The following is a 27519-nucleotide window of genomic DNA, read 5'->3' on the forward strand; positions in this document are numbered from 1 at the left end:
CACATCACACCAGGTATGGCAAGTTTAAGAATCCTGTACACACTGCACTAAAGTTGGCCGAACCTGCCAATATCAGCAGGATTGGCAGACTGTCTACCGTGCATAGAGTCTCTCGACTCTCCCTTGACAGATAATGTCAGGGAGGAGAAAGATCTGGCCGTGAGAATTTCAATCATCATACAACTATTAATATATCATAGTTCATGAAAAATATATAAACTGCATTGTGCTGCTATACACGCCACACTACCACTGAGGAGGTGTACTCAGGGGCCGTACCACAAGCCACAAGCATTGCTCCTGTTCCTACCACTGTCTGTCCTTTTAGTTCCCTGGCTTCTTCTGTTTATCTTACTCTGTTTGTGTTTTGTTTGTTTATTTGTTTGTTTTTTTGCGGGATTTAATTTTTAACCCCTTAAGGACGAAGCCAGTTTTGTACTTAATGCCCAGGCCATTTTTTGCAATTCTGACCAGTGTACCTTTATGAGGTTATAACTCTGGAACGCTTTAACGGATCCCAGTGATTCTGACATGGTTTTTTCATGACATATTGTACTTCATGATAGTTATAAATTTAGAACAATATTTTTTGCTTTTATTTGTGAAAAAATCGGAAATTTGATAAAAATTATGAAAATTTTGCAATTTTCAAACTTTTAATTTTTATGCCCTTAAGGCCCCCTTCACACGTCAGTGATTCTGGTACGTTTGTGCTTTTTTTTAAACGTACCAGAATCACTGACATACGCAGATCCATTATAATCAATAGGTCTGCTCACACATCAGTGATTTTTCACTGACCATGTCTCCGTGCAGCGTTCACGCGTGTCCGTGATTGCCGCACGGAGACATGTCCATTTTTTTCTGGCATCACTGATGTCCCACGGATCACGCAGTGGTGTGATCCGTGAAACACGTGCCAGAAAAAAACATGCATATAAAATAAAAATCATTTTAACTCACCCGGCTCCAGCGACGCTCTGTGCAGCCTGTTCTCCCTGCTGCTTCTGAGCCGGCTCATTACTGTCATGCATATTCATGAATGCACGACACAGCCGACCTGGAAGCAGCTCCTGCGGGGGTCAGCGCCAGCCGGATACTGCACCGCGGGAGTGTTCAGCACCATGGAGAGCGGGAGCGGGCACAGGTGAGTTGATCGCTAAGTGCAATCACGGACCACGGAGAACCGAGCCCAGATTGCACTTAGACAACCCACGTGTGCCGTGATTCACGGCACACGGAGGGACATGGGCGTGTTTTACACGTCAGTGAAGAACGTCTGTGTTTTTCACTGATGTGTGAAACGGGCCTAACCCAGAGAGTTATGTCACACAAAATAGTTAATAAATAACATTTCCCACATGTCTATTTTACATTAGCGCAATTTCTGAAACAAAATATTTTGGGGTTCGGAAGTTAGAAGGGCTCAAAGTTCATCAGCAATTTCCCATTTTTTCAACAAAATTCACAAAACCATTTTTTTAGGGACCACATCATATTTCAAGTAACTTTGAGAGGCCTAGGTGAAAGAAAATACCCAAAAGTGACACCATTCTAAAAACTGTACCCCTCAAAGTACTCAAAACCACATCCAATAAGTTTATTAACCCTTCAGGTGCTTCACAGGAACTAAAGCAAAGTGGAATGAAAAAAAGCAAAAAATAAAATGTTACCTAAAATGTTGCTCTACCCCAAATTTATTCACTTTTAGAAGAAATAACACAACAAAATGGAACTTGTTACCCACTTTATTATGAATGCGCCAATACCCCACATGTGGTCAGAAACCTTTGTTTGGACAAATGGGAGGGCTCGGAACAGAAGGAGCAATATTTGAATTTTGGAAAGCAAATGGATGAAATAGATTGCAGGCACCATTTACAGCATTTACATGTCCGCTAAGGTACCTAAACAGCAGAAACGCCTCACAAGTGATGCCATTTTGGAAACTAGACCTCTCAAGGCTTCTATCTAGGGGTATAGTGAGCATTTTGGACCCACAGGTACTTCACAGATTTTGATAACGTTACGTTGTCATATTGAAAATTTTCATTTTTTTCTCAAAAATGTTGCTTTAGCATCAATCTTTTCACTTTTTCAAGAGGTAATTCCCAAAATTTGACCCAATGTTTGTTACCCACTTTTTTATGAGCGCGGTGATACCTCACATGTGATCTGAAACCTTTGTTTGGAGAAATGGGAAGGCTTGGAACGGAAGGAGCAATATTTGAATTTTGGAAAGGAAATTTGGCTGAAAAAGATTGCGGGCACCATGTTGCATTTGGAGGACCCCTAAGGTACGTAAACAGCAAAAAAAAACCCACAAGTAACCCCATATTGGAAACTAGGCCCCTCAAGGAATTTATCTAGATGTTTGGTGAGTACCCTAAACCCCCTGGTGCTTCACAGAAGTTTATAACGTTGAGCCATGAAAATAAAAAAATAAAATTTTACCACAAAATTGTTACTTCAACCAGGTAGCTTTTTTTCACAAGGGTAACAGGAAAAAAATCACCATGAAATTTATTGTGCAATTTCTCCTGAGTTTGGTGAAATCTTGTATGTGGTGGAAATCAACTGTTTGGGCACACGGCAGGGCTCGGAAGAGAAGGAGTGCCATTTGATTGCAAAATTGGCTGGAATCAATAGTGGACACCATGTTGCATTAGGAGAGCCCCTGAGGTGCCTAAACAGTGGAGGTCCCCCACAAGTGACCCCATTCTGGAAAATAGACCCCTCAAGGAATTTATCTAGATGTTTGGTGAGTACTCTGAACCCGCAGGTGCTTCACAGAAGTTTATAATGTTGAGCTGTGAAAATAAAAAAAAAAATTTTTTACCACAAAATTGTTACTTCAACTAGATAGCTTTTTTTTTTAACAAGAGTAAAGGGAAAAGATCTGCATAAAATTTATTGTGCAATTTTTCCTGAGTATGCTGATACCTTATGTGTGGTGGAAATCAACTGTTTGGGTGCACAGCAGGGCTCGGAAGGGAAAAAGTGCCATTTGACTGAACAATTGGCTGGAATAATTAGCGGACGCTATGTCGCATTTGGAAAGCCTCTAAGTTGCCTAAACAGTGGAGGCCCCACACTTACCCCATTCTGGAAACAAGACACCTCAAGGCTTTTATCTAGGTGTATAGTGAGCATTTTGAATCCACGAGTACTTCACAGAATTTGATAAGCTTAGGTTGCCATATTGAAAATTTTCATTTTTTTCACAAAAATGTTGATTTAGCATCAAATGTCTCACTTTTTCAAGAGGCAACAATAAAACGTGGACCCCACAGGTTGTTATCCAATTTCTTGTGAGCGCAGGGATACCCCACATGTGGCCAAAAACCTCTGTTTGGATAAATGGGAGGGCTTGGAATGGAAGGTGCACCATTTGAATTTTGGAAAAGTTTAAATAAATTGCGCGCACCATGTCACATTAGCAGGGCCCCTTGGGTACCTATACATCAGAAACCCCCCACAAGTGACCCCATTTTGGAAACTGGAACCCTCAATGATTTTATTCAGGAGTATAGTGAGCATTTTGATTCCACAGGTACTTCACAAAAATGTTGCTGTAGCAACCAATTTCTCACTGTTAGGCTATGTGGCCATGATCCAGCGACACGGCGTCTAGTACACAGTGTCAGCCTTCCTGCAGAGATGTGAGAGTCCATGGGAGAACGCAGCTGCCCATGCCCAGAATTTGGGTTCAGGCTGCTGTGGACTTTAGCTCTATTCTACCTGCAGAAAACACTCTTGTCTCCGCAGCATAAATTGACATGCTGAGGCTCGGGAAGCTGCACCACAGGTCAGTTTATGCTGCGAAGAAAAGAAGCACAGTGGGCATAGGATTTCTAAAAATCCTTCCACTGTGCTTCTACTGCACAATGCAGCGTTATGGACGCAGGGAAAACACTCTGCATCCAAAACGCTGCAAACCCTGATTGTGGGCACACAGCGTAAACTGCTACAATAGAAGAATGGATAGATGTCAAACATATATAATGTCCCACACCCCTGCATATTCTAAGCTGGCGCCCTTTAGTGCCTTTCATGTGGCACTAAAGGGTGCCTAGCCTTGCATTTAGCCCCCGAAAAAAAAAAAAAAAATAAAATAAATGATGTGGGGTCCCCCCTAATTTTGATAGCCAGCTAAGGTAAAGCAGACAGCTGTAGCATGCAAATCACAGCTGACAGCTTCATCTTGTCTGGTGATCAATTTGGAGGGCTCCCCAAGCTGTTTTGTTTTTTTTTAAACTATTTATAAATAAATAATTAAAAAACAAACAAATTAGATCACCAGCCAAGGTGAAACTGACAGCTGGTATTCTCAGGGTGGGAAGAGCCATGGTTATTGGACTCTCCCCAGCCTAAAAATAGCAGGCCGCAGCCGCACCAGAAGTGGCGCATCCATTAGATGCGCCAATCCTGGCGCTTCACCCCAGCTCATTCCGTGCCCTGGTGCGGTGGCAAACGGGGTAATAAATGGGGTTGATACCAGATGTGTAATGAGTGACCTGGCATCAAGCCCAGCAATTAGTGATGTCACGGCGTCTATTTGATACCAGACATAACTAATTGACAGTAATAAAAAAAAAATTGACAACAAAAAAAAAAATATTTGAAAAAACACTCCCCAAAACAATCCCTCTTTCACCAATTTATTGAAAGGAAAAAAAAATTGGATCCCCTGTAAGCCATTTTGGAAGTCTCACGATGATTCCAGACCTTCTAGAATATGGGGGGCACCTTCAGGGAACGTATCCCCCATTTTCTAGGAGTGCAGACCCTCCATGTGAGGAGAGTGTGTTCAAAGAATTTGCACCTACCCTCCCCGGGTCACAGCTGCAGTGTGCGAGCAGCCAGCGCAGCTCTCTGAACACAGGAAGCTGAGCCTTCAGCTGCTCTGCACATGTGACCAGCGTGCACTGTGAAGGAGGGGGCCGCGGAGGATCAGCGCTGCGAGAGGTACAGGGGAACACCGGAGGACACCGGTGGGTTATAGGGGGTGACCTGGCAGGGCCTGGGGAGCAGTTTTCTGTCGCATGTGTCATGGCACATGCGACAGAAATCAGAGGAAAAGGGTAAATGCGTCCGGTGCGCTGCTGTGCGCACGGCCATGTTGGATTTTCGGGAGGGGGTTGGGGGTCGGGGGTGGCACTTTGGCGACACCGGGGGACCGGGGAGGAGATTTGTCTCCTAGCTGACATGTTTGATCATGCCAGATGGGAGATAAATCATTTTTTACCGGCGCTGTCATTTACTGTAACGTGATCATCGGTATACGGTGTATACCGGTGATCATGTGAGCGGGGACCGGAAAAACCGGCCTGAACATTATCTCCAGGGTCTCAGCTACCCCCGGTAGCTGAAACCCCAGAGATTTTCTAACGCTGGGGGGCGCTATTTACCTTTTTCTGACCGCCGTTTTAAAATGGCAAAAAGGAATAAGTACCCTTTTTGCTGCCATTTTAATACGTAAAGGCTGTCGTAATGGGGTTAAATGGTAGCTGTATTATTATTACTAAATGTACTCAAAGTAAATAAATGTAAATGAGGCAGTATTTGTTTTGTTGTAACTGGTGAGTGATAGTATGGGGTTGGAAGATAGGTGAACAGCTGAAGTACTCAATAGCAGTACTTAGGGCTCTTTTCCACTTGTGATTTCTCGGTGCGAGTGCGATCCGATAAAAAAAATCGGATTGCACTCGCACCAGTGTTAATCAATGAGGCAGTGTCCTCTTTCCTGTTATTTCTCCACATGAATCATGCTCTCGGTGCAATCACAGCATGCTGCGTTTTGCAGCGACCCTCGGCTCACGCACCCCCATGCAACCCTAAGGTAGCGTATGAAACAACGCACTGCACTTGCGTGTCATGCGACTGCAGTGCGATGCACGCAAAGCAGATAGCGGAGGAGATGGGGAGAAAGTTTTCCCTCCATCTTCTCTTGGCAGGTGAAAGACTCTAGCCCGCATTGCTGCACTAAAACACACCAGGAATGAAAACTGACAGAGGGATACACACCAAAAGACTGCTGTAGTCAGCACCAGGACTGCAGCCACCACAACAACTTCAGCAGAGGGTTTCAAACAACTGCTTCCAGCTCCAAGGTCAGCAGCCTAATGACAATGAGAATAACCGGCACCCTCTGCTGGAAGCAGAGGGTATAAAAGGGACTGGGTGTGGCCCTAAACTGGAAACACCTGGGAAAGGTAATGGTCTGCTTGCTATCAAGGAACACAGACATTAACCTTCTGACTGCTGAAAGAACATAAACTACATTTAAATCTGCAGAGTCTCACCAGGCAAAGTGAGACTCAGACCCCGAACCTGTCACTCATCTCTCGTAGCAGAGAGATGACCTTGACACCAAGGAGATTAACAAGTGGTCCAGTAGAGATTAACTCTTGCTAGCCTGCTTATGAACTACAGTTCTATGAGTCGACGCCCAAGTCACCCTACACTAATCACAGACATCAGAGAAGTTAGCAGGCAGAGTGCAGGAATCTGAAGTTTCCTCAGATCCTGACACCACATTGACAGTCGGTGATGCTTGCAATGATGAAAATTGCTAACCAGGCATTCAGCATGGATATCAAAAGCTAGTACCCAAGTTTTTTCTTCAGGACCGAAACCAGTGGCATACCTTCAATAGAGGCTGGCCACGCCACTGCTATGGGGCCCATGAGCTGGAAGGGGTCGCTTTCGATTTCATCATTCCCAGAATCATGCCCTTGGGGCCATCACCAAGCAGCTGATTAAGGCTGCTGGAGGTCAGCACAGTTTGTATGGCTGCAGGCTGGCCGGTGGCTGCAACACAGAGATGCAGATGCGCCCACACTGCCCACTGCGTGGCCTCTGCTGAAGAGAAGGGAGTGGCAAGGCAGCATCTTCTTCCATTTGAAGAGCTAAGAGAGATGCCAGGAAGAGATCAGCCAATCAGGAGAGGGAGTGGAGCTTGTTCAGTACAGCGTGGGAAAACGAAAAGATGAAAAGGATAACAGTGCTGGAGAAGCAGCAGAGACCTGAGAAAGCAAAGAAAAGAGAGCAGAGTAAAGAGGGAGAAGGAGCAGAGAACAGAATGAGCAGAGCAAATAGAGAGCAGAGCAAACGAGAAGGAGCAGAGAGCAGAAGGAACAGAAAGAGAAAGCAGAGGATAGGATCTGAATACAGCCAGAAGGACCCACAGGAAGTGCAGCAGGGAGGCCGGTGCCACTAATATGATCTCTCACATCACAAGAGCAAGTGAGTATTATTATGTACAAATGTCTGTTTGTAATAATACAGAAAGAAACCCCATTATACTGTGACATTACTGTGTGTATTATCCTTGTATTGTGACAGCATTGTGTGTATTATCCATGTACTGTGACATCACTGTGTGTATCACTCCTGTGCTGTGACTTTACTCTGCGTATCATCCTTGTGCTGTGACATCGCTGTGTACATTATCCCTGTGCTGTGACATCACTGTGTGTATTACCCCTGTACTGTGACATCACTGTGTATATTACCCCTGTACTGTGACATCACTGTGTGTATTACCCCTGTACTGTGATATCACTGTGTGTATTACCCCTGTACTGTGATATCACTGTATGTATTACCCCTGTAAAGTGAGATCACTGTGTGTATTACCCTTGTGCTGTGACATCATTGTGTGTATTATATCTGTATTGTGACATCACTGTGTGTATTACCTTTGTACTGATATCACTGTGTATATTACCTCTGAACTGACAGCACTGTCTATTACCCCTGTACTGTGACATCACTATGTGTATTATTCCTGTACTGTGACATCAATGTGTATTATCCCTGCACTGTGCAGAGTTATACTGTAGTTCCTAAGGCTATAAATGGGTCATAAGCATTATCATTATTGTGTATGGTAAGGGGCACGAAGAAGGACACTGCTAATTTAGGCCAAGTTCACACACTACAAATTTTTGGGGGATTTGCGGTGTGAAGCCACTGGTCTTGGTGCAGTTGGCTTTGCTCAGTAACAGGATGGTGGTTATATTCAGACTCTATATGGTAATAATACTTTGTCATGGTGTGGCGGCAATATTTTGCAATATATAGTGTTATTATTGGTCTTGGTATGGTGGGTGTGGTTCAGCAAAAACTATCTAGTATGTATTATTTGGTAATTGTATGGCTACTTTGTTGATGCATTACAAAAAAGTAATGTTGATATTTATAGATTTGTATTATTTAATTATTTTTATGGTGGCAGTAAATGTACCACTAACTCATGTGAGGCGCTTTGGTAGGACTATTTTTTATTACTGTTTACTGTAGTATTCTTTGGTTTGTTGGCTGTGGCTGATTCCACTGTTTGCAGGCACTGCGGTGCTCATCGAGCGTCAGGCACTGTTACTTTGGCTGCCGCTGGTTTGTACTTTTCGAAGAGGTTCTTAAAGTTATTCCTGCGTTGTTCTATTCGCATCAATGGTACAATGCTGTAATACTGCTATATAGTCGGCCGATAGATGTGATAATGGCCTGTCCTAAGAATAAGACAGGAAACTGTAAAGTTTGAAAAATGCACTTGATGTGCTGTGGACTAGTCCAAAATGAAAATGTTATTTTACTCATAAATCTCTATCTATCTAAAGTCGCAATTAAATATTTTTTCTAATAAACAGTATTTTAATTAAAAATTCTTATCCCTCCCTCACCTCTCTAAATGCTTTATTTTTTATATTTCCTCTTTGATGTCACTTTGTTTGAAAATCCCAGGGCATGCTCGGATGCTCAAACGTGACATCATCAGGGGCAGAGGCTGTGGTCACTGTTGTAGCCTCTACCCCCTCCCTGAAATGAATTGTCATCAATGACGTCCATTTCAGGGGCTGGGCTCATCCCTGTTCTATTGAATATATGCCGGCTGTCAAATACAACGGATGCTCAGTAGAATCTTGCAACTGTGCAAAATTCTTCTCAGTGCACAATGGCAGCGCACTCATTTGCTGGCTCTGATTAGAAGTGACAAGCTGGCATCAGACCACACTGTCAGTGCACATGGTAAGTAAACAAGCAGAGACCAGCACAGCCCCGCAAGTGACTAAAGCTGGTGAGGGAGTGCACTTTTATTGTGCACTGACAAGAATAGTGCACAGTGGCAAGATCACACTAAGCATCTGTTGGAATTGACAGCTGGTGCATGCTAAGTAGAACAGTGATTTGCCCAGCCCCTGAAATGGAGGTCACTAGTGATGCTTTGTTTTAGCGAGAGGGCAGAGGCTGCAGATTGTCCGCAGTCTCTGCCTCTTAATGATGTTTGAGTATCCCAGGGTGCATTGGGGATTTTCAAACAAAGTGTCATCAGAGAGAGTTAAGGAAGGAGAGGGAATTTTTCATTAACGTATATTAGAAAAAAGATTGGGTTATGACAGAGATTTAGGAGCAAATTAAAATTTAGTTTCAGACCACCTCTAATGAATCAGAGCCAATAAGTATAGGCCACTGCTTTACGCTTGCCCCCCAGGCCAAAATTTGCCAGCCAGCCCCTGATTCAGAGCCAGGATGAGTGTGAAACTGTCAGCGTCTACAGCTCAGCACCGGCCTGCCGTGTACACTGCAGTGTCCTAGAACCTCCAATTGTTCTGATGCTCCTTTCTCTGGCTGAACTTGCATGTCACCTGGCTGACGTAGTTTTACAGCCAAAAAGAGGAGCTTCTGAGGCAGGTGGGCTATAGCCATTTGTTGTTGTACTGCTCGCTGGTGGTTTAGCACGGCGTCAGTAACTGGCAGAGACTCAGATGTGTGCATTGCAAACAGTCACAAAACAGGAGCACAGGTGCACATCACAGCCTAGACTGGTCATCTGCAGATGGAGCTGGGCCCAGTAATAGTCTCCAGTAATAGTCTACTTACTAGACTGATAGATAACCTGGCCAGAATAATGATTAATTCATAATGTGTATATAAGCCCCCAGTAACTTGTATGACCCCATTGGCCTCTAGTAACTTGTATGATGCCCCCCAGCAATGTGTATGTTGCCCCCAGTAACCTGTATATCCCCCTGTAACATGTAAACCACCCCCAGCAACTTGCATATCACCCCAGTAACATATAAGTCGCCCCCAGTAACATGAATGCCACCCCAAGTAACATGTATGCCGGCCCTCAGTAACGTGTATGCTGTTTATTATGTTAATATTTTGTTGTATTTTTTATATCGGGGAGAGGGGCCCTATTCAGACTTTTGCTATGGGGCCCCATGATTTCTATGTATGCTCCTCACCAAAACCTTGCCAATGAACAGCGAATAAAACAAGGAGCAACAATCTTGGACACCTGAACCTCTAATGACCCAATGACTGAAATCAGAGGTGGAGGTAATGGAAGAGAGGTTCCCGAAGACACATATTTTTTTAACAGAGACCTTTGAAATACACTATGGATTTAAAAAGATGCAGGTAGTGGCAGATGGAAAGCAACAGGATTAATGACAGTTGTAATTTTGTATGGACCAATAAATCGGGATCCTAACTTTAATGACGGTATTTTAAGTTTCATGTTTTTGTCGATAAACACACCAGATCACCCACACACAGGTCTAGACCATGCACATGTCTACAGTAAGCCACATGCTTATACTTAAAACCCCTGCCATGCAAATGTTGCTGAACCTTCTCCAATGTAGACGATAATTATGAGAAAAATAGATCCTCCCCCGGTACCCTAGATGGGTGCTCCTCCTGAAACGTACAGAACTGGGGATGCCGACCATAGACACAAAAAAAGGTGATATCCCAGAAGATTCAACACGACAATTACAGTATTAATGACAAATTCAGTGAGAGGAAGGATAGAGGACCACTATTCCTGATTATTAAATAGAAAACAACGTAAGTACTCCTCTAAATTCTGATTTACACATTTTATTTGCCCATTAGACTGAGGGTGGAACGCCGAAGAATGAGATAGCTTAATCCCTAACCAAAAAGCTTTCCAAATTTTAGCAATAAATTGAGCACCTCTATACAAGACAATATTAGAGGGAACTGTGTGGAGTTTAACAATTTTTCAAGAACAATGACCTGGGCTAAAGTCTTGGCATTAGGTAAGGATGGCAAGGTGATAAAATGTGTAATTTTTTAAAACCTATCAACAACCACCAAAATGACAGAATTACTAGCAGAGAAAGGCAAATCAGTTATAAAATCCATTGAAATATCTGTTCAAGGTTGACTGGGAACACTAAAAGGCTGCAAATATCCCGAAGGACGAGAATGAGATGCCTTAGAGCGTGCACATGTGGCACAGGCAGACACATAGGCTACTACTTTCCTCCCAAGCAACACAATATAAGATCAGGAGACCCTTTAACCCCAAAGTGACCAGTAACAACAGACTAATGATGTTCTATCATAAAGTGCAGTTAAAAGTAGCGGGGAGAGAGCCGGGTGCAGGTCCCCTAATGGACGACGGCCGTTTCGCACTTCCTTGTACCCTTGGACCCGTTCAAGCACAAGGAAGTGCGAAACAGCCTTCGTCCATTAGAGGGCCTGCAACCGGCTCTATCCCCGCTACTTTTAACTGCACTATATGATGGAATAAATCACTTTGGAATACTGGATGGTGTCTGCCGCAGATTTCTACATCTTGGACATCAGTTTACAAAGGAATTAAACCTATTGAAAAACAACGACCAATAAACTTGTCTTGGTGTAAGCCACTTTGCAGACTCAAAGTAGAGAAGACTTTCATGGTCAGTAATTACCTTAACAGGATGGATAGCTCCTTCCAAAAAGTTATGCCATTCATCAATTGCTAATTTGATCACAGTAACTCCCTCTTACCAATATCGTAATTATGTTCAGCCAATGACAGTTTCTTAGGGAAAAAGGACGCAGCTTACCAAGAGACGAACCATGAGACAACACGGCTCCCACCCCCACTTCTGAAGCATTAACCTGGTTTGTATCAATACACGTGCCAATGACCATTTTTTAAGACGGTCAAACGCATGCAAAACACCCTCAGACCATCTTGAGAAATCCGTACCATTTTTAGTCATGTCTGTGAGAGGTCCTGCTATGGCAGAGAAGTTCTTAATAAACTTCCTGTAATAATTTTCAAAAACTAAAATCATTGCAGTTCGTTAAAGTTTCCAGGATGGTCCCATTTTAATATAGCTTTTAATTTAGTGGGATCCATCCAAAACCTGCAGTAGAAATTATGTATCCCAAAAGCTGAAATTCCTATGTGGCAAATACACACTTCTCCAGTAGTACAACTTAATACAACTTATTCTCTCTGAGAATGTGTAGAACCTGTCTGACATGTTCTATATGAGACCCATAATCCCATGAGTATATGAGAATGTCATCTAGGTAAATGATTAGACTTCCCCAAAAGATGAGAAAAACATGATTAACGAAGTGTTGGGAGTACACAGACGTGTTGCTAAGTCAAATGGTATCACAAGGTTTCCGAAGTGCATATTAAAGTTCGCTTTCCACTCATCCCCCTGTTTGACCCAGATCAGATTTTAGGCCCCCCCAAGGTCAAGTTTAGAGAATCATTTAGAATTGACAATCTGATTACAAAGGTCAGAAATGAGTGGAAGAAGGATAAGGATCTCAAACCCTTATTTGGTTGACCTCTTTGGAAGTGAAAGCACGGCAGTAACACACCATCCTTCTTTTTGACAAAGAAGAATCCAGCAGCCACTGGCGACAAAGATAGCGTAATGTGACCCTTTGCTAAACTCTCTGATATGTACTCTTAGAGAGCTGATCTCTGGGGATCCGAAAAGTTACAGAGTCTGCACTTGGGCAGTTTTCAACCTTATCATGCAGTCAAAAGGCCTGTGTGGCGGCAATTCTTGACATCCCCCTCTGAGAACACATCACTAAAATCAGAGAGAGAACCAGGAAGACTTGCAGTAACCGCCAAAATACAGGTTTCTAGACAATGGTCTTTACAATATGTGCTCCGTTTCATTATCTCCTGGGTTTGCCAATCAATAGTGGCGTTATTTTATATAAGGCTTACCAGGGAAAACCCAATGCTACTTGTGCAGGAAGGGCCTTGAGAACATAACATGATATCTACTCTGAATGCAGTACCCCTATACAGAGTTCCAGCCTCTACACACTCAAAAAAGCCTCCATGAGTAAAAGATGGCAAATCAATTGCAAATATCTGAACAGGATTGGATAACACCTTAAAATCCAACTCTGAGGAATGAGCAAACTGTTCATGGATCACATTTACCCCTGAACCACCATCAAGAAAAACCGTTATAGAGATTTCTTGGCCCCCATCCTTAACCCCAGAGGGTATTAAACCTTGAGACACCATTGTCAAGGATATACAGTATGTAGCGCCCCTGAAGCCATCGGGGAGCTACAAGGTAATGCATCCCTGCCGGGATGCAGGGTCTACCCCCTAGGGACCCACAAAACTAGTGCCGGTAACATACAAACACTCCAGGTAATCCCTGTTTTCCCCAATTATCCCCCATAGAATGGTACAAGGCTAGGGTCGGACCAATGGATGGCCGCCTAGAGGTGGAGCTACTCCAGTCCACTAGACAACCAGGTGGGAGGGGCAGACAGTGGACAGTCAGACAGTGGAGGAGAGACAGTAGTAGTGGTGGAGTGCAAGTGAGCAGACGGACTGACCGGAGTGAACAGTGACCTGAGGGCCCAGTCGGTTAGTTGCCGGTGGAGTACGGTGGAGTACTCCCGGAACTACGCAACAACAGGGTACAGAATCCTAGGTCAGGCAAAAGCTCCAGGCAGACCTGATACAATCTGCACAGTGAGGGGACTATTAAGGACCTCACTGACCTTGAAGATCAGGACTCAGTAGCCAAGGGAGAAACAGACAGGACCAGAGACTCCAACCCCACAGGGTTGACGCTACCATCATACGGACTGCTGAAGAAGACAACTAGGAGGGGACCCCCAGCCGCTCTATGCCACAGGGACCCACCAACCAAAAATAAGTGCAGGGGAAAGAAGCCACCAGGTCACTAAACCGGCACTGGGACTAAGGGGACCTGCGGTTAAGACCAGCCAGCCTCAGATGACCAGTTACCAGATTGCAGTGAGTAACAAGAACCAGTTACACCAAACTCCCCTTGTGGCCTACCTTCTTTCAACACCTACCTGCAACACCTATCCTCTGGGGCCTGGCCCTGCTTGTGGAGGGCCTAACATCCAGGCTGCCACTAACACCAGCCAAGGTAGTGAACATTGTGCAGCGGCGGCTCCATCCTAATAGCCACAACACCACAAGTGGAGTCACGTATAAACTTTATTCAACAATCCCCTGTAAATATTCCCCTTTTTAAAAACCATCCAGGGCACGGAACCGGGCAACGGCCACCAAAGTAACATTCCCCAGTTATACACTGCCCGGGACCGAGTACCCCAAAAAACCCTCAGCAACACATATACGTAGACCCAAGTTGGATCCCCAAACAATATGGGTTTAGGAGTTTTCCAACTGACATCTTTCCTTGCACACAAAGGGAGAAGTACTGATAAAGTGTCTGGTTTTGCCACAGGAAAAACTGACTCTGCCCCTTTTGAGTGGAGTGGAGGTTTTCACTCTATGGGATGTCCCTCCGTGCTGCATGGACTCAGGTGAGGCCTCTGGGAGTAACAATGGTGCTGTAACACCTACCCTGGATGTTTTATACTCATGGGACCTCTACCGAAATTGACAATTAATGCATATTACCAAAGCTGGTCACCAGCTAAAGCACTGAGAGAAAGTGCGAAACAGACGTCGTCTGACGTGTCGGGTGGTCCGCTCCCTCCCCACCAGCCCTATGTATGTAATCTCCACATATAAATAAAGAATTTCCTGCACAGCAAGAAATGATGAGTGCCGTTTTCTCCATAATTTTATTTAGACAATAAATGAGTGTTGTGCAGAGACAGGGCACGAGAATCAATAATATTACCAGGGAATAAGAAGAGGCAGGGAGAAACAGTGAGAACAGAAAAGGCCTTGCTGGGAAGGAGCAGCTGGGTGCATGAGAATCAGTGTCCGGTGTGTAGGCTGTCCAGTGGCAGAGTCATGCATATCCAGTGCCTCCTTTACCCTCTTGGACAAACCCTGGAAAAACTGTCTTTTCAGAGCTGGGTCATTCCGTGGACCAGCTCTGGAATTCAGCACAGTAATCCTCTGCAGCCTGATCCCCCTGTTGCAGTGAGCGGATAATAAACTCGGCTACTGATGTTTTATTTGGATCATCATAGATGAGCACGAGTGCCAAACAAAACCCGTCCTACATTCAAAAACAATAAATCAGAGGAATAGGAACTGGCCCACTCAAGAAAGAGACAATAATTCCCACCTGCTGTTCCTCACCACCAGAAGAGTGGGGACGTAAATAGAATTATAGAATTATAACTCTCTGAAAGTAGCAAAAAAGGCTGCTTCCCTCCAAAAGTCTTTGCTGGAGAAGCAGTTTGGGTTCTGAAGATCCAGCTCTCAAGGCTGATGGCTCCGATGTGGCGGACTGAGCTTGATTATATACCGTAACTTTTTATTTAGCCACCTGAAGTGTCATGGTCTGTAATTGTCTTCCTAGTGCAGAAACCGGATCCATGCTGGAATGTAGTGAAATTATGACCGGCTATAATGTCACAATGTGACTGTGAGATGGCAAGCGACAATGGGCTCTTATGCTATACCTCATGCTAGGGGATCCTAGATTATCCATCTCTTATGGATTACCCCTGATGGTGGTGATGCCAGAATCCCATGCCTTACTATACTCCTGAGTAAAGCTGATCTGTTCCCCCTCCCCAAGGGAAGAAAGGGGCAGGAGTGTAATGAAAACACAGATGAGACAGACAGGGATAACCAAAACTCAGTCACACTTCACACTCTCAGGAATACACAGTAAGAAACTAAATTGAAAAGCAGGAACAATGCAAGTAATGCAGCCAGTAAAGGACAAAAAGGGTTAACACCACAACTGCACACAACAATAGTATCACAACCAAAAGTAAGCCTGGATAAATTCACTTCTCCAGACAAGGTCTAGTCAAGCTATAGCTGGCACTATAACAGCAGTCCAGCCAGCATATAAAGTAGGGAAGCAAATGTGACTCTCTCCCATAGAGTGTAACCAAGGAGATTAACAAGCAGTCCACCAGAGATTAACTGTTGCTAGCCTGCCTATAAACTACAGGTCTGTGAGTCAATGCCTGAGTCACCCTGCGCTGATCACAGACATTAGAGAAGTTACTAGCAGAGTACAAGAATATGAAGTTTCCTGAGGTCCTGACGCCACCATGACAGTCGACGATGCTTGCACAAACCTCCTTGTGACAATGCACCTTGCGCTCTCTAGTGGTAGCTACGGGCAGTTACAATTGTGTCATTAAGCTTGAGGATTCTGTGTTCTGAACTAAAAAAGCAGCTCCACATGATAGAAAGATATGGCAATACATTTCTCAGTAAATCATTTTCAAAACACTTGTATTGAAAAAAATGGCTTCCAAGGGTAGAAATTTACTTTAAGATTTTGCATGAAATTATGCTTTAGGACATTGATAAGAATCCAAGTGACTCTATAGGATAAAACACTGAGGATTTACAAATTGTCAATTGATGCAACTGCATTTCTTTGTAACTCCATGGTATCAGTTCTTAAATACAGAATATTTTTATGTGCACACACGAGGTTCAATGCTACAATATTTTTTGCTGCTTCTCTTTTGTGTGGGAGAAGTGGGCTTTTATTGCATTATAATGTTTGTGTGACTCTGATTTATTAGAGAATGGTAATTAATGGTATGCCTAGTAATCGATGTCCTACATGATACTTTTGTTCATACATCATAAATCCAGTGCATTGTAACTGCTGAGAGTAAGAATTCTATGGGAATTATTCTTCACCCTGCGGACTCCATGTAGCCCGATTGCACTAGACCCTCCAGTATACAGCGGCAGTGATTATGCAGGTAGATTGAATCTGTGTCCCTTGTGTACTATATGTACTCATACCTGACATGTATGCGCTGCCAATTTAATGGCACATACATAGAGGAGGCAATCCAGTTGACAGATTGATGGGATTTCGAGCTAGTCCAGATATAAAGGAAGGTCTGGACCTGACAGATCACAACATCCATTCACAATATTACCTTCTCAGGGGCAGAGAACTGCAGATGATTTACATCCAAGGGTGTGATCAGAGGCACCGTCTGAAATCCATCTTCACCAGAAGGATCCTTACTGGTTTTGTCACTCAGATTACTCCCCAGCTTCACCATTCTTTATTCCTCAGCTTTCAGACCTGGTGAATGAGGAGATGAATAGAAAACAATGTACCTGTGAATGAATGGAGATGGGCAGAACAGATCACAATGCTAAAAAGATACCGACCATTGTATGCCTTTTCCTTAGCCTATATGCTGTATTAGCAGTCAGCAGATGGATGTACATGTATCTGCCTATGTGTATGTGCAGGCATTCTGTCACTGAGCAGCCAGGGAGTGTCTCTGGATACAAAGCTAGCTAAGAATGACATGCTAATAGCAGGAACAATACTCACAGTTATAAACTCCTTTCTTCTATACTAAGGCCAGGCTCGAGGATGAGGGAGCGGCGAGCCCTGTCTGTGTTGCTGATGCAGACAATGCTCCTAGGACGGCGGCTTCTATAACCTACTAGAGGGGAATAAAGCGCCTATTGCAGTACATGCTTCCTGCGGCACTCAGACAGGAGCTGCTGCACTGGTCACCTGTACAATGGCGCCATCTGGTGTTCAAAAGGAAGAACCGCTACATAAACAAAACCTCGGAACCAGCAACGCTCTCTACAGGGAAAACTGGAGTAGTATTTCTTTGTATATGTGTTGTTGTGGGATAAATTATTGAATGTTCTCAGTGAGAGGAACAAAATTATAATCTGGTGATACCTTTTAATGGCTAACTAAAATAAAGTGATGTTACAAAGCAAGCTTTCGAGACATCTCAGGTCCCTTCATCAGGCATGGTATGACAAAATATCTGAAGAAACACAAATATATGCACAAACAGAGCAGAGAGATGGCTAATAAAAGACATTTAAATAAACAAACACTGAGCTTAGAAAGTGAATCCTTAATTAGCTTTGATTAGTGGTGTGAGAGTTTTATTGTCCCAATATCCATGTAGGATATAGGATATATTGTGGGATAACATATATATAAAGGGGAGGACATATCATTGGTGCAATCTGTGCAGCCACACAAGGGTCCAGGGGACAAGTGGGTTAATTTCCACCACTAAATCATTTTAAATTTTACATTCTGATGATCTATTGGGCAGCAAATGGCACATATATTGCTATTTCACAGGGGCCTCTTCTGTCTGTGTCCACCAGTGCATATAAGCAACAACTATGGAATATACAGTACAGACCAAAAGTTTGGACACACCTTCCATCCAAACAGTTTTCTTTATTTTCATGACTCTGAAAATAAATAGATTCACATTGATACATGACAAATACAAAGATATATTTTACCTGTATCACATGTGGAATAAAACACTTAACAAAAAAGTGTGAAACAACAGAAAATATGTCTTATATTCTAGGTTCTTCAAAGTAGCCACCTTTGCTTTGATTACTGATTTGCACACTCTTGGCATTCTCTTGATGAGCTTCAAGAGGTAGTCACCGAAAATTGTCTTACAACAGTCTTGAAGGAGTTCCCAGAGATACTTAGCACTTGTTGGCCCTTTTGCCTTCACTCTGCGGTCCAGCTTACCCCAAACCATCTTGATTGGGTTCAGGTCTTTACCATGAAGGCCTGCTGCACAAAGTCTCCTCTTAACAATTGTTCTAGAGATGTGTCTGCTGCTAGAACTCTGTGTGGCATTGACCTGGTCTCTAATCTGAGCTGCTGTTAACCTGCGATTTCTGAGGCTGGTGACTGGTGACTCAGATAAACTTATCCTCCGCAGCAGAGGTGAGTCTTGGTCCTTTCCTGGGGCGGTCCTCATGTGAGCCAGTTTCTTTGAAGCGTTTGATGGTTTTTGCCACTGCACTTGGGGACACTTTCAAAGTTTTCCAAATTTTTGGGACTGACTAACCTTCATTTCTTAAAGTAATGATGGCCAATAATTTTTCTTTACTTAGCTGCTTTTTTCTTGCCATAATACCAATTCTAACAGTCTATTCAGTAGGACTATCAGCTGTGTATCCACCAGACTTCTGCACAACACAACTGATGGTCCCAACCCCATTTATAAGGCATTAAATCCCACTTATTAAACCTGACAGGGCACACCTGTGAAGTGAAAACCATTTCTGGTGACTATCTCTTGAAGCTCATCAAGAGGATGTCAAGAGTGTGCAAAGCAGTAATCAAAACAAAAGGTGGCTACTTTGAAGAACCTAGAATATAAGACATATTTTCAGTTGTTTCACACTTTTTTGTTAAGTATTTCATTCCACATGTGTTAATTCATAGTTTTGATGCCTTCAATGTGAATCTACAATTTTCAGTCATGAAAATAAAGAAAACTCTTTGAATGAGAAGGTGTGTCCAAACTTTTGGTCTGTACTGTAGTTTTGCCGAAAAAAAGAAAAATACTAACGGGTATAGAAAATCAATAATTTAGCAGCATATACCCAATGTATTAACTATAAAACCTCAAATTTCTTCAATTAGTATTAAAAACTACCCCAGACAGACACAACACATAAAACTCACTGTTTTAAAAAACATACAAGCTGTGGACACAAAAAATATGTATCAATATAGCCCGATGACCATTTAGATAGGAGAAGACAAATCCGCATCCCAATAATCAGATTTGCATCAAGAAAAATATATCAATGTTACAAAGTAGAGGAATCAATAATTCAGGTTACCAATGGGGAGATGATAGTATATCAGTGTATATCAAGATGGCATAAATGGGGCACGCAGTTAAACCCTAGCAAACATCTGCCCCTACCTGTCAATGGAGTAAAAACCCTAATTACAATGGTGCCCCCATTCCTCGGCGGTTTTACTTCCTTCTCTTTCTATTCTCCCTTTTTAAACACTGGGATGATAATAAATATGTACAGAGAATCACTATATCAACATAAATGATGAAATATTAGGTTACTTATCTAACACAGAAAAACAGCTGGTATGATAAATTATTTCTAACTCCATACCTCAAAACGTTCAGCGTGTGGGCACAAAAAATATCAATAAAGCCCAATGACTAGAACTGGGCGGACTCGCAGAAAACCAGGACCAGCGGGCCCCTGCTAAATTAAAAAAAAAAAACGGATCCGGTCCGGAATCTGGTACCCATATAAGTCTATGGGAACCAGAATCCGGAGATTAAAAATGTTGATAGAAGGGATAGGGGGTAGGAGTGTGCGTGATGTACTCACAGAAGATCCGTAATGGCAGTAAGCTGCTTCCAGGTCACACATTGCCTTCTGGAGCTTAAAAATTAATGAGTGCAAATGTCTGCGGGTGAGTATCTTAGTGTAAAAATAAATGAATAAATAAAACAATTGGCGCAGGGTCCCTGTATTCTGAAACCAGCACAGACTAAGTGCACCACAATATCAGACCACACGAGCACTAAACCCATGTGGGAAGAGAAAAGCCGAAGGCAGTCACACTTGATGTCACAGATCAAGTCTCTGGAAGCCCTGCCGCCTAAGTCGTTCCCCCCCGCGTGCAGTAACAGGACATCCGGCAGTCTGTCCAACTCGACGTGATAGCACCAAGTTGGCAAAACTCCATTCCACAACATTCCTCTAACCCCTATCCATCGTACTGTCACTCTGAGACACCCAACTGTCGGCTGTATGGTCGCATACCTGCCGGAAGGGCGCCCCAATAAACAAACGAGTGTACCAGCACCCATAACAACAGGAGGGTCCTGCAAAACTTAAGGTAAAACGATGGAAGGGGGGAAGGGGAGGGACAATCAGGACCACACTTAAACCAGAAAGCGAAACCCTTTCCACACTCCAAACACACTCATAACATGGACGACTTGACATATGATCGGTATGTGGCTGACTCCCAGCAGCCGATCTTGCACACCGCCTGTGCGCCCAGTCCTCAATGAGCAGCCTGAGTCACCGCCCCAATCCTAAAGGAATGGGAGGCGAACTTCGTCTCATTGAGAGCGCAACACTGCAGGCACCTCCGGAAGATACATACAAGTTGTTAATATGACAGAGCCGATCCATCCTGATGCTGCAAAAGGAAACCTGGCCTCGCTCCCCTAACCACTGAAGACACTTGACTAACCAGACATGCTGCCAAACCCTGGACAACACAGATCTCAACTACACAACCTCTGTCATACTGATCCATCTTGTACGGCCGCAAATGGCACCGCACTACCTCCACGCCACATTCTATGTCATCCAGCAACAGTCCTCACTGGCATTTTGTGTTCTTCCTCATCAGCTCCCTGATCCTGAAGGCCCCAAAAAATGCCAAAACGAAGGCCACCCTTTCTCTAAGTGTTAGGCGCCACCGACATTTGAATCAATTTCCAGGCTGGACGCAAACCAGATCCCACAACTAGGTGGGCCAAATGGTCTCCTGCTGCACACCCAGCGCCAGCGCTCGAAAACAGTCCCACTGGAAGTAAGACTACATGTCAGCCACAGAATTCAAAACAACGGGAACAGGTACAGCGAAAATTCACAAATTCAGATTAAGACAACCTAGAACCAGATGCCTCAGGAGATCCACCACCGGGGGAGAATCTGCCATCAGATTATTGACACACTGAACCACCCCCAGGTTGCCACAAATAAAGCGCACCTTCCTGTTCCTCAGCTCCTACCCCAAGACCTCCAGAGCCACAATAATAGGGAATAACTCCAGCAATGCCAGGTTCCTGGTTAGCCTCATGGACTTACACAAATCTAGCCATCTGCCCACACACCATTATCCTCTGAAGTACGCCCCAAAACCACTGGAACAAGATGCATCTGAATAGAGGACCAAGTCCTCATTGGACACAACCTCCTGAGTCCACAACGACTGCTCATTACACAACTCCAAGAATCGGGACCACACTCTCAGGTCCGCTTTATGCTCAGCTTTCAGATGTATAAAGTTTAACGGGTGGGACACGCCAGCTGTGGCGCGCACCAAACGCTGGAAAAAACTCTTCCCATGGGCAAGATCCTACAAGCAAAATTAAGCTTGCCAAGAACGGACTGCAAACTAAAGCTAAACAGCTAAACTTCTCAAAATAAGAACAAGAAATTGAACAGCCCATGAGCAAACAACAATCCACATAAAACTTGTACTCCCACCAACACCTCAGCAGGTGAAAACTGTCCGGATGCATCGGCAAAAGACGAAAAGCCGCCTCAATGTCCGTTTTTAGACAAGAGGGAACCCTTACCAAGTTTCCTTAACCAATCCACTGCCCTGTCAAAATGGACATATGACACGGAAACCAGATCCGGGTCAATACCATCATTCACTGACTTTCCGAGAGGGTACTACAAATGGTGAATTAACCTCAACTTGTTAACCTCCTTCTTTGGGACAACCCCTAGCGGGGAAACCACCAAGTCTGGCTACGGAGGGGAATCAAATGGCCCTGCCATACGCCCCAGTTCCACCTCTCTGCGCAACTTCTCGGTAACCACCACACCACCAGGCTCAGCAACTGATGGTATTTTAAAACCCAAATGAAAACATTCCCGCAACAACTCCACCATTTCCTGGTCGGGGTACCTACTTAGAAACGGCAGCATCTGTTCGACCCTCACCAGGGTTCTGTCTCTTTGCCGAAGACTCAGCGGCGTTCCCTCTTCCTTTCTTAAACAACCTAAGGTAACTGAGGGAGCCCCCGCAGCCCAAGCACTCATGCTTAAACCCGAAACGACATTCCTTGTCGTTAAACTGCCAACACAAACCATTCTTGGGCTCCAGCGAAAAGACAAAAAACCTCGTAACTCCCCCGGAAATCCCAGGAAAGGACTGAGAAGCCACCTTAGGCGCAGCCATCAGCTGCATCTACAAACTAATCTCCTTATGGTCCCACCGTAAACTAGGTTAAACCACCTTACGCTGCCGAAACTGCTCATCATAGCGAAGCCAAGCAGTTCCACCATAAGTCCTATACGCCTCACCGATTGAATCAAGATAACAAAACAGCGCTGAACAATTATCCGGAGCCTTCTTCCCTACAACACTAGCCAATATCATGAACACCTGCAACCATTTTTGATATATGCGGGGAATGAGATGATACCGCTGCCACTCCTCATCTTTCTTACTCTCGTCCGGTTTAACCTGGTCGAGATTAAACTTCTCAAGAGGGAGTAACGAAAAAATCTCCACATACTCATCCTTCCAGATTTTCTCCCTAACCTCCTGTTTCAGGTATGCCCCCAATGGCCCATCAAAGCAAACATATATCTCTTCCCTAGCCTTGTCATCCATGTGGCCACGTCCACGGTGGCAGGCGACGCAGGAGAGGGTGCCGCCACAACCGACTTCCCTGAACCACTTTTGTTAACTACCACAGCTCCCAACGGCACCACCAATGCTGCGCTATTCCCTAACGCACCAGCAACCGTAAATCCTGACCCTCCGGCTGCAGCACCCTGCCATACTGGTCTAGGACCTACCGCTGTGGTAAATAAATCCCTAACCAACCATAACAATTCAGACGCCAAACTACCATCACCAATATCTACATTCATTACTGCACGCTACTCGGACCACCAGGCACACCACCCCCAACATCCACACCTGACGCACAAGAAATAGGGAAAACCATGGTCTTACCAGACTGACTTCGAGAGAACCCCGGAACAGCCGTCACGTGTCCTCCTCATCGAGCTCCCGGTGCTCCTTCACTACCAGATGTGTCTGAGTCATCCTCTTCAGAACTGCACTCAGGCCCGGGGATCCCAACAGCAGCCGCCGGCAAGCTCAACCCGTAACCCAATCCATCCCCTAATCCGGGTAACTCCAACTGACTGGTCGCTGCCACCCACAGCACCTGTATCGCCCGCACACCCATAAGCGTCTCTGCCATCACTATGGATTCCTCCTGTTGCTTCCATCCTCTGGCCGCCATCCTCTTCCGCCGTCCTGTCTCTGCGCTGGCCCGACCCCGCAGAACTGGACCGCCGATGTGGGTCACCAAAACCTTGCGCCCCCACACAGGCCACACATCCTGAGTGTCCAGGATCCGCAGTAGCACCTCTGGGTCCCAGGAAGCCGTGTCCGGGTCTCGCAACATCACATCCGGGGTCCGTGACATCACATCCAGGTCAGGTGACCGCGCCACTAAAGAGAAGTGTGTGTGCCACCCCAGCACTAAGGGGACGTGTGTGTGCTACCCCAGCACTAAAGGGACATGTGTGTGCCACCTCAGCCCTAAAGTGAAGTGTGTGTGCCACCCCAGCACTAAGGGGATATGTGTGTGCCACCCCAGCACTAAGGGGATGTGTGTGTACCTCCCCAGAACTAAGTGTACGTACATGTGCCACCCCAGCACTAAGTAAACGTGTGTATGCCACCTGTTATGATTTGGTAACCGTGGACAATCACGAAAAATCCCATTAATAAGAAAAAACAAAACCACCAGAGTAGTTGGAAACTGAGCTGATCATAATCCCCTATCTATCAGACAACACTAAAAGTTGCAGTGGGATGTTCCTAAGACACCTAGACACCTCGCCACTGCCTGAGAAACTTGCTACACCTCAAAGATAGAAATGAGGAATCCTAACTTACCTCGGAGCAGTCCCCAAAGAAATAGCAAGCCTTCAATATGCAACAGTGATGTAAGAAAACACAATACACAGATAGAAAATATAGATCAGCAAAGGTGAGGCCCGACTTACTAGATAGAACAGGACAGGACAGATAGCTGATTGCGGCCAGCAAAAAACCCTGCAAAAATACCAATCTCCTGATATGAAAAAGATCTGAGACCACATGGTCTATTCCCTACTATATCAGGTACTCTTGTGCTAGACAGTTTAAACAGAACTGCAGATATAATGGGAAGAAACAAAATCACAAAACAAATAATATTCTAAAGTGCAAATACTCCAAACATGAACAGAGAGCAAGCTCCCTTTCTTGCTGGAGGAACTGCCCTGCTCACAGAAGCAGAAAGACAGATCCTCACATACAAGAAACCAAACACAGAACCAAATGGAATATGCAGAAACACTCTTAAGTGCAAATCCAGCAATTAAGCACAAAAACAGTAAACTTATCTTGAGAAGATTCAGGCACCAAATAAATGTGAAAAACATAAGGAAATACTCCCAGCCATCTTCAGAAGCAGGCAGGAACATTTATCACTGGCAATCACCAGGCACAAAATGCTCTCCTAAATAAACTAGGCTGATCTGCAATAGGACTTCCTGGATTCCTAATTAATTCCATCACCTGTCTGAATCACAGATTCAAATTCAGCTTCATTACCATTCCTGGCCACCAGAGGGAGCTCCAAACCAGCACCCACTCGGATGACATTCACAACAGTACCCCACCCTTGAGGAGGGGTCAACGAACCCTCACCAGAACCACCGGGTCTGTCAGAATGGGCATGATGAAAAGCACAAACCAATCTCTCAGCGTAAATGTCAGAAGTAAAAACCCAGGAATTGTCCTACTGACTATAACCCTTCAACTTAACAAGGTACTGAAGCTTACGTCTATTAAGGTGGGAATCCAAACTTTTCTCTACTTCATACTCTAGATCCCCATCTACCAACACAGGATCAGGAGGCGCCGACATGGAAACTGCTGGTTCCACATGTTTTTTCAACAAAGACTTATGAAAAACATTGTGAATATTAAAAAACTCAGGAAGAGCCAAACGTAAACATACAGGATTAATAATCTCCAAAATCTTATAAGGCCCAATAAATCTTGGCTTAAATTTAGGAGAAGAAACTCTCATAGGAATATTTTTGGAGGACAACCAACTATGTCCCCCACTTTAAACCGGGGACCAACAGTCGTAAGCCGGTTGGCAAACCTTTGGGCATTCTCCTGGGACTGAAACAATTTGTCCACTACCTGACCCCAAATCTGCTGCATTCTCTCCACCACAGAATCAACTGCCGGACAGGCCAAAGCCTCAACCTGCCCTGAAAAAAACCTGGGATGACACCCTAAATTGCAGAAAAACGAAGACATCAAAGTAACAGAACTATCCCTATCATTGAGAGCAAACTCTGCCAATGGTAAAAACGAAACCCAGTCATTCTAATCCACAGATACAAAGCACCTCAAATAGGTTTCCATTGTCTGGTTTGCTTTCTCAGTCTGACCATTGGTCTGAAGATTAAATGCAGAAGAGAAAGACAACTCAATTCCTAATTTAGAACAAAATGATCTCCAACATCTGAACACAAACTGATCTCCTCTGTCTGACACAATACTCTCAGTAATACCTTGTAAACGAACCACTTGTTGAAAAAACAAGGGCACCAACTCTGATGAAGACGGCAACTTAGGCAATGGTACCAAATGGACCATCTTATAAAATCTATCACAAATAACCCAAATAACCATCATTCTCTGAGAGACAGAAAGATCAGAAATAAAATCCATAGCGATATGAGTCCAAAGTCTCTTAGGTACAGGCAATGGCAATAACAACCCATTAGAATGTGAACAATAAGGCTTGGATCTAGAACAAACCCCCCATTGCACAAAACTCCTGACATCCCGAGATAAAAAGGCCACCAAAAAGACCTACTCACTAGTACCAAAAATTCCAGGATGACCAGCCAAAACGGAACAATGAATCTTGGAGATAACTCTACTCCTCCATTGCTCAGGAACATACAATTTCCCCCCAGGACATCTCTCAAGTTTGTCCCCGTAAAATTTCTCAAGGGCTAACCTTAAATCAGGTGAAATTACGGAGAGGACCATATCTTCATTCAGAATGGTAGATGGCTCAGCAACATCAAAAGAATTAGCAAAGAAACTTCTATAGAGGGCATCTGCTTTAATATTCTAGAAAAGAGACCACAAAATGGAAACGCATAAAAAATAAAGCCCACCTGGCCTGCCTAGTCTCTTGGCAGATTCAAGGTAGGTCAGATTCTTATGATTAGTGAGCACCACAATTTGATGTCTAGCCCCCTCCAACCAATGTCTCCATTCTTCAAAAGCCCACTTCATAGCCAATAATTCCCAATTACCCACATCAAAGTTTCGTTCAGATGGAGAAAATTTCCGAGAGAAGAAGGCGCAAGGCTTCAGTTTGGAAGTTGTAGGATCTCTTTGAGACAAAACCGCTCCTGCTCCAATCTCTGAGGCATCTATCTCCACTTGAAACGGAAGAGAAACATCAGGTTGCTGCAGGACTGGGGCAGAAGTGAACCTCTTTTTTTAATCTCCTGGAAGGCCATAATGGTTTCTGGAGTCCAATTCTCAACATCAGCTACCTTTTTGGTCAAATCCGTCAAAGGCTTAACAATACTAGAGAAATTGCCTATAAATGTACGATAGAAATTTGCAAAACCCCAAAATTTCTGAAGGGATTTCAAAGAAGTAGGCT

At 44.2% G+C, this 27519-nt stretch overlaps 1 protein-coding gene across 2 annotated transcripts in view; it reads right to left on the minus strand.

Annotated features, from left to right (window-relative positions):
• NSG2 (neuronal vesicle trafficking associated 2) overlaps positions 1 to 17704 on the minus strand; it is a 151275-nt gene extending 133571 nt beyond the window's left edge. The window contains exons 1-2 of one of the 2 annotated variants that reach the window (XM_075342347.1): positions 17547 to 17704; positions 17137 to 17323 (exon numbers count right to left, since the gene is read on the minus strand). In XM_075342347.1, the coding sequence (XP_075198462.1) occupies positions 17137 to 17265 (129 nt within the window). In that variant the 5' untranslated portion in view covers positions 17266 to 17323; positions 17547 to 17704. The remainder of the gene's footprint in view (positions 1 to 17136; positions 17324 to 17546) is intronic. The other variant, XM_075342346.1, reaches the window with a different exon arrangement.
• Positions 17705 to 27519: the final 9815 nt, after the last annotated feature.

The sequence above is a fragment of the Anomaloglossus baeobatrachus genome, chromosome 4, assembly GCF_048569485.1.
Source record: "Anomaloglossus baeobatrachus isolate aAnoBae1 chromosome 4, aAnoBae1.hap1, whole genome shotgun sequence".
NCBI classification, from domain to species: domain Eukaryota; kingdom Metazoa; phylum Chordata; class Amphibia; order Anura; family Aromobatidae; genus Anomaloglossus; species Anomaloglossus baeobatrachus.